Source organism: Medicago truncatula, chromosome 7 (assembly GCF_003473485.1).
Source record: "Medicago truncatula cultivar Jemalong A17 chromosome 7, MtrunA17r5.0-ANR, whole genome shotgun sequence".
Lineage (NCBI taxonomy): Eukaryota > Viridiplantae > Streptophyta > Magnoliopsida > Fabales > Fabaceae > Medicago > Medicago truncatula.
Window position 1 is genome coordinate 41,447,033 of NC_053048.1, and position 8,735 is coordinate 41,455,767.

At 32.8% G+C, this 8,735-nt stretch overlaps 1 protein-coding gene across 1 annotated transcript; it reads right to left on the reverse strand.

The window, feature by feature from the left end:
• Positions 1 to 352: 352 nt before the first annotated feature.
• On the reverse strand, positions 353 to 4,936 carry LOC120576930 (cytochrome P450 98A2). The gene is made up of 3 exons (XM_039827703.1): positions 4,309 to 4,936; positions 1,558 to 1,955; positions 353 to 1,224 (listed from the first exon to the last, which is right to left on the reverse strand). The coding sequence occupies exons 1-3, from the start codon at positions 4,793 to 4,795 to the stop codon at positions 580 to 582; spliced, it is 1,530 nt and encodes a 509-aa protein (XP_039683637.1). The 5' UTR covers positions 4,796 to 4,936; the 3' UTR covers positions 353 to 579.
• Between the last annotated feature and the right edge of the window lie 3,799 nt (positions 4,937 to 8,735).

Here is an 8,735-nt window from a genome sequence, read left to right on the forward strand (position 1 = left end):
ATTATTGTTCCTCCAAAAGGATACTACTGTCTTTATTTTTAATTATCAATGGTTGTAATTATGAGAAAATGTACTCATTTTAATTATTAAGTCTTTTTCATGATGATCAACTCTCTTTGTCGATATGAACTCATATTCTTTAACTAGGAACAACTGAACAAGATCACCCCTGAATGCTATTAAGACACTTGTTTGTGTTGCTGGATACTTGTTGTACGTGTGTTGGGCACGATGACACTCCTAATCCCAGGTGTGTCTGTGTTTCGGAGATCATGTACATCAATGTGTAATGACCAAAATGTTATAGCAGCATAGCATAAAGCACTATGACCACTAAGTCAAATTTAACATATTTTTAAGAAGAAAAATTTTCATTACACTGCCGAAACTTCAATCCAAAATCTGAAGGGTGCAACAAAGTCAAATTTGTCACGAGTCTTACATTTGTCATGAGTCTTAACATAGTTCCTTACATTGTATTCCAATTATAGTTACATAGACACAATGGTAGAAATAAATCCCATAAGAAAATTGACTCAACATTTTGAAAAACAGCAACATTGCAGTATGAGAAAAAGATTAGATATCAGCTGTCACACGTTTGTACAACTCCGACGGAAGCCTAGGAGAGGCCACAACCTGTAATGGAGTCCTCATGTATGTAACCATTCCAGGGTTCTCTGCCATGTCAATCTCCGCTGGGTTCACTCCCTCGGGTGGTGCCCAGCAGAAATGGTGCAATAGATGACCCAACATGGATGTCACCATATTGATCCCAAGTTGTGCCCCTGGACATACTCGACGACCTGCTCCAAATGGAAGTAGCCTAAAGTCATGACCCTTCATGTCTACATCCTCCTCAAGAAACCTCTCGGGTCTAAACTCTGTTGCGTCTTTCCAAACAGCTGGATCACGCGCAACAGCCCATACATTTACGTGGACATTTGACCCTTTGGGAATATCATAGCCCCCGATTTTGACATTGGTGTTAGCACGATGTGGGAGCATTAATGGTGTTGGGGGGTGCAGCCTTAGAGCCTCCTTGGCTACACATTGTAAATAAGGGAGGCTTGAGAAGTCAGTTTCAGTCATGACTCTTTCAAAACCAATGACCTTGTCTAGCTCCTCTTGTGCCTTCTGTTGCACTCTTGGATTCTTTATCAGCTCTGCCATGGCCCACTCAACTGATATTGCAGTTGTGTCCATCCCAGCTGTAATCATGTCCTGTCAAATAAAGAAAAATATGAGCTATGCTTTTAGTTGTGAAATAGACAGATCTAATTTCCATACTTTCGAAAAAGGATGTAGTTGTTTCAATCGGCAATCAACGCTATTAGATTACGATTATACTACTAGTATCTAAAGACGGTACTCTGAATCATATTTACAAAAATGTACATGTCAATCGTTCAATCTTGATTTAACGGTACTGATTTGAAGATCGTAGCAGCTGCGTCGTTTTATGAACTTAGGAAATCTCAATTCAATACATAGAGATAAAATAAACCAAAAGAGTTGTTTAGATTATAAAAATTCTAAGAACCATAAAAAACTTACCCAAAGGAGACCAATGATGGTGTCTTCACTAAGGTCATATTTCTCTTGCAAAGTGAGAAGTGCATCTACAAAATGTTGTTTGGCACCACCGGATTTCTGACGTGCCTGCGTATGCTCTTCCATGATGGCTCTGGTGAGCCGGTCCCTACGAGCACCGTGCTTAGCAAAAGCCTCCTCTTCAAGTGGAAACATCCAGCGCAACCAAGGGATGTGCTCTGCCATAGCTAGAGATGCTCCTAGCTTTAATCCATTTGCCACTATAGCCTTGAATTCTACTCCTTGCTCATCCATTACACCTTCTGAGTTCACAAATCTTTTCCCAAATGCCAACCTGGTGATGTTGTTGAATGCAACTGCCCCTATATACTTCCTCATCAGTATACCTTTCCCCAAATTTTCTGCAGAAAAACAAGAGAAATAATAATTAGACACACAAAATTGACATCAAATGTCGAGATCAATTTGAATACGTGCGGTCAATCATGTTTAACAAAGTTGTACAAGTCAATGACCATGAACTAAAATTAAAACAATTTTTAATGTCGTTAACTACAATTTTTAGGTGTTCAAATATACATAGATCATTAATCATTCAAAATGTGTTCAGATATACATAATAATTTTTAGATGTTCTAATATACATAAGTTAGTAAACATGATTTTGTGTTCAATATAATTGTGATTAATGAAGCTCAACATCGTGATTATATAATTCGGTAGATAGTTAATGAGTTTTGACACATTTGTTATGGAGCGTAATTAACCTCATTTTCAACTTGCATTTAATTAAGTAGACACTTATGAGTTGCGAGTTGCGACACTTTGTTCATGAGCATAATTAACCTCATATTTAAATTGTATTAATCATCCCATTTGATGTCAAAATCATGTATCAAATTTGATCAAAATATATTATGTGCCAAATTAAGACAACTCCAAACAATATACTTTGGGCTATTGACAAAACTTTTATGTGAAAAAACATTGTTACAACAGTTTTTGTACAAGTATGTTTTCCTTGTTACTCCAGAGCCAAAAATTAGGTAGCTCGTCAATTTGTGATATGACTAATCATAGAAAACGTGGAAGTAGGGATGGGACAACTAATATTTGTAGTTGCATTTTTTAAGGATGAAGAAAGGCAAAGGAACAATAAAGCATATTGAATGAACATAATAAAAGAGTCCAGCATTGTATTCATATTTATATATAGGGCAGGCAAAGCTTTTTCAAAAAAATGGTACATAATCGTTTTTCAAACTTAATGCATGTTAGGTAAATAAAAATAGTTTATCAGATTAATTGATTTAATTAATAAATTATGATAATAAATCGAGTCGATTCCCATCATCAGTTGAAATATTTTGTATTTTTTTATTGCTCATTAGTTGAAATATTTCATTGTTGTGACGAAAAAATTGTTCAAAATGGGTGACGGATTTAGAAAGGTAACAAATATAGTGAAGGGTTCCTCTAAAAAAATTGAATTTACTAAACAACACTACAAATTGAAGACTAAAAAGCGCTTAGATGAAATGATATGGGTCCTTTCTATCTTAATCAAACTCCTAAGTTCGAATTCAGCATTGAGCATGCAACAACATTAAAATTCTTAATGAATTTTGTCGCCCATTTGAATCCCACAAAATTCGAAGAATTAATATTCGCAGTTGCGCACGCGAAAGATATCCAGTTTATAAGAAAATAAATTGAAGTACAAGAAGTATTAAAGAAAATGGGGACAAAAGAGTAGTTGGAGAATTAGTTAAACCAACGCCATCTCTAAATTTATAGACCTAAAATTCAACAACTAATGAAGGCATGTTTTTTTGACATACAAACTTTACCAACCGAAATAAGACAAACAGTTTTCCCAAACCTCTTAACTCATTGCATCATTTGCTATTTCTCCGTTGACATTCACTCACTTATGCATTTTACCTAATTTATTTGCTTAGCTGTTACTACTAACACCCTACCAAACGCATAACAAAACTTAAGAGTAGTTTGCCATATTAAAAGAAAAGTCTAACTTCAAAGGGATTTTATATATAATATTAATAATTTAAAAGACATTCAAAACTGTATTTTTGAATATTTTTAATGTTAGGAATTTAAAAAAAAAAGGGGAGAATATAAATTCTTTATAAGTTACTTTTTTTTAAAGAAATTCTTATAAATTAACGTGTTGCTTATGGTCATTTTACAACAGTTCAAATTTGAACTTTGACCAAAAATTACAATGACAAATTCTTTAGTATTAAGTTGTCCCCAACAAAAAAGATTTTAAACTAATACCTTTTCACAATTTCAGACATCAATTAAATATTTATTATAATTTTGTGCATTATTATGTCTTGCTGGGTGACCGTGCTTAGTCTGAATTTACTTTTTTATTTACCTATTCAAATTACTGTTCAATTATAAAAGAGATAAACATAAGTAAAAGATTAATGAGATATATTCGTCGAGTTCACTTATTAGATTGAGTCTCATTAATTTATCACATGTTTTATATCTTGATAAATATATGAGCAATTCTAAATTTATTCTACCTTCGATATCGTTCTTAATTATGTAAACAATAAACAAAATAACGTAGAAAACCCAGAATAACTCATCAATGTTCTACTAGTATTAGTAACATAACATCTAGTATTAGTAACATAACATTCATGAAAGAAAACGAAACAAAACAGAGTATTAAGAAACAGACATGAAATTAAGAAAACAAAAAGAAAGATAACATACCAGAATTGGTAGAATCATTGAAAATGGATTCAACCATAGCAGTAACCTCATCTTCTCTAATAGGCCTCAAAGCTTCAATTCTCTTAGGTGAAAAAAGCTCTAACGTACAAACCTTCCTAACCTTCACATAATGGGGTCCATAATCAGCCCAAATTAAATCCTGCCCATCTCTACTAAACTTTGCCGCTGACCGACTTCTGTGCCGGTCAGCCAACTGCTGATCATTCTCCTTTAAAACTTCTTTAGCCAACTTTGAATTTGAAACGATCACGTTCAGAGTCGAACCAAACCAAACCGATATAATGGGCCCATAGGATTGGGCCCATTCGGCAAAACACCTGAACCGGACAGGTTTTATGTCGTAGAGGTTTCCAACCACCGGCCACGGTCGTGGACCGGGTGGAAGCTTGAATCTCAGTCTTTGGAAGAGTGTGTAAAAGAGGAAAATGGCTATGAATGAAAGGGGTATTGTGAGAAACAGAGCCATTGTGATGAATTGTGTGTTTGAACAGAGAGAAGGTTGGAAACAGGTTGATATTGAATATAGAGAAAAAAAATGGGAGTTGGTGAGAATTGGATTTATGTGTAAACAAACGTATATCTTTTTCTACATGGTAAAGCATAATGAGTTTGTTTGATTTTATTTCGGTTGGTATTGATAATTATTTGATTTACCAACCATATAGGTATTGCGTAATTTCCTTTAAAAATAAAAGGTATTGCATGATATATAGTAAGGGATTAAATCACTTAATTTCTTGACAAAAAAACAAATCACTTAATTTTTTTCCCTTACAAAAATCACTAAATTTTCTATATTTTATTTATGAAAAATAATAATTTAATTTTAATACAAACATAAAGTTGGTAAAGACCGGAGTTCGTCGGTTACTAAATACTTCATAAAACAAAATACACAAATACTTTTTTTTTTGAGTGAAAAAGTAAATATTCAAATGAAAGTTGAATTTAACGGAATTGGCTAATCCCTTAATTCGAAGATGAAAAATAAAGTTAAGGCAAATGAAATTGAGTCGTGTATAATAGAGGAAGGCTTTTATATTTTTTGACGTGATAATGAGGTAGGCTGAGTGTGTGTTTTTTTTTGTCTAACCGAGTAGTTCTATTCATGTTGACTCAATGTGGAAAATGTATATTGCTTACGCAAAGTAGGTCGTATAGTATTTTTTAAGGTAACCGTAAATAATTGTTTCTTTTTTAAGAAATACTAACCAATGTCCTACATGTTATGCATTGCAAATTCTGCTAAATTATTTGCAATTTGTAGAATCTTGAACGCATTGCAGTAAAAAAGATTATGTCAATATTATTTGTGAGAGTTATGGTTTAGAAGCAGTTGACTTGATTATTGATGGTCGTGATCATACCATGTATACTTATGTTACTGACATCCTTTGTATTAGAAATGATTTACATGGAAATAAATATAACATTGATGTATGTTTAGAGAACAAAATATGTATGCAGATTTTATGTAAGGTACTCTGCTGAAAAGCTTGAAACTTAATTTTGTTTTTCCCTTTTTTTTTTTTTTTTCTTTCCTTTTTTGTCTCGTTACATTCATGTTGGATGTTGGTACGGCGCACCTTCTTTTTTTAGCAACATATTGTAAAGAATTGTTATTAATGTTTGTATTTTTGTATATCGCACCGTTTATTTTCAAAAGAACTTATTGTTAAGTCACTGTTTCTTTCAATCTCTTTCATATATTAAGAAAAGTTTGCAAGGGGTGATGTGTGTTTAATGGGACATGGGTCGCGTTGCGTTAGGATGCATTGAATCATCATGAAAGAGAGACTTTTTGAACCACTTGTTATGGTTTTGGATTGTTGAAGAAGAATCAAAGTTTGGTGAGAATGTAGAGCCCTCCACATTGTACACACCCCATAAAGACACCTCCTCCTAGTGGACTATTGGAGGAAAGGACAATTGATTTTGTTCAGGGTTGGTGTGTTTGTGTGTGAATCACACGCTCAAGTTGTTGCTTTTTTGTTAGGATATCTTAAGGAAATTAAAATCAAAATATTTTTTTGAGTTAAGGTGAGAAATGTTTAAAATTATTGTTTTTAATGTAAAGTTAAAGTTTCTATTTTTTGTTTTTTTAACAAATTTTTAAAATACTTAATAGCAAAAACTGTTTTTGTTAGTACTTGATAGTGTTGCTTATATCAATGATGCATAGAGATGCTTTTTTAACTAATACTTTTAAGATACTTATTAACAAAAATCGTTTTTGTTAGCACTTGATTGTGTTGCTTATGTAAAAGATGCATAGAGAAGTTTTCTTCGGTAATATTAACCACTGTCTCAGGAACATTAATTAACGAAATAAAAAGGTAAGTAATTTTACATTAAAAACAACATTTTCCACACTTTTAAATATTTAATTATACAAGTTTAATATTTGATTACACAAGTAAAATTTTATTATACTTATTTTCTAAACTAGCGTGTGCGGACACTAGTTAATATTTGAACAACTATTTTAGAGAATGTTTTTGATAATTTTTTATTTGTCAAAAACAATATAGAGAAAAAGTAAGAGAGAAAATATATACATAATGTGAGTATCAGAGAGAGTTGTTAAAAATTGTCACAAAATGATTGTACAAATATCATTTCTCTTTCCTTTTTTGTTTACGTTAGAAGTTGACATCAAATTACACCATATTCGTATCATGAGTATATTGTAAATAGACGTTTGATTTCATTTTTTTTTATCTTTTACAAAATATAACACACCAAAATTAGATATTTTTTATGTTAACCCTCCAGTTCATAGGGGAGAGGGATTTAAGAAATTTTGAGTTTGGGCACGAGATAAATAAAGTTTGACAAACAATTGTTTCATCTAAAAATTGAACCTAAGTTCTCTTAAACAATTCGTTGTATGGTGAAACTCATTAACCACTTAAGTTTAATAAGTGGGCTACGGTGTTCGTTACGCTGAAATTAGATACATTATACGGTGCTTGGCATACTATGTTCAAATTTTGTTGTGTTCAAATATATGGATAAAGTATTAACGTGAACAGCTTGATTCATCCAACAACTCATGTTATTCTACGTCACATTGATACTTAAATGAATCAATTGCGTTAGTATTTTTAATAAGAAGTAATACGAGACTAATTTTTCGAGATGAAGATCTCTCTCAACATATTGCTCTTCTATATATAGGCCAAGAATCAAACCAAAATTCACACTGCTAATGATGGCATAACTATGGAATTACCAAGTTTGGGACAAATAATATGCACTGCAAATGTGGTGAATGATGACTTAATGAAAAAGGAAATTGCATGGTTAGAAAAATGATAGCTAGTTATCCTTGGAATTCCTTTATAATTGTTGTCATTTCCCATCATCATTTTTTATGTGTTGGTGATGGGTGTGTGGGATAAGGCTAATCATGTTAAGAGTTAGGAGGAGGACCCACTCGTGTAGGAGATAGTGGGTTGGTGAGATGCGAAATATTGACCTTTAGAATTGGAATGAAAGCGAGACATTTTACAAAAGGTTGAATATTGCAGAAATATTTGTAAGATAAAAAAGATGTTTCCATCGGGTGATATATAGAGATGTTAAATGGGCTGATCCGGCCTATCCTGATCCAACCTGGGAGGCCCGACAACATAAATGGGTCAGTCGTGCCCATCATATTTATAATTGGGTCACATATTCTGGAGCATGGCCCGCTCCATGTGGAACATGGGCCATCCCGGCCCATTTATTGATCTTTTTTTGATTTATTCATTATTTTATGTCTTTTTGCGATGTTAATATATTTCATTTTGGCGTTTTAAAAAAAAAGTACTCAAGGAGAAAAAAAAATACTACAACCAGCCAAATAGTAACTTCTAAAATGTTTTTTAGAAGCGAAATGTTTTTTAACATCGATTTGGACATAAACACCATATATTTATGTTGAATAATGCTATTTATGTTGAATAATTGCACTAAATGTATTTTTTCTTAATTACAAGAATACCCTCCCTTGTATTGTGGCAGGAGCAAAATTATATGTTGTAAACGTGTTGTGATTCCGTCGGGATAAAATGCTTCGCGAGCTATAGCAATGCTCATTTATGTTTTAAATTGTTTAATCAGTTCCAAAATGTCTGTCTTTTCTTGGCCAACAAGTCTTCTCAGAGAAATGGAAAAATGGATCAAGAACTTCATATGGAGTGGTGATATATCAAAAAGGAAATTGGTTACAGTGGCTTGGAAGAAAGTCTGTGTTGGTTTTGATGAGGGAGGTTTGGGAATAAGGTCTCTTATCTGCCTTAACCAAGCTTCTAACTTGAAGTTATGTTGGGAGATGTTTCAGCAATGGGCTGACTTACTAAGAAGCAGGGTTTTAAGAGGAAGCACTTGCATTCCGTATCATATTTTCTCTTCATATG

Bases quoted from the DNA above. Each gene is read 5' to 3' on its own strand.
- LOC120576930 (XM_039827703.1), bottom strand. From the start codon at position 4,795: ATGGCTCTGTTTCTCACAATACCCCTTTCATTCATAGCCATTTTCCTC. The intron at 1,956-4,308 runs GTATGTTATCTT...GTTTTTCTGCAG, and splicing joins CAATGATTCTACCAATTCTG to AAAATTTGGGGAAAGGTATA. The intron at 1,225-1,557 runs GTAAGTTTTTTA...TTTATTTGACAG, and splicing joins CCATCATTGGTCTCCTTTGG to GACATGATTACAGCTGGGAT.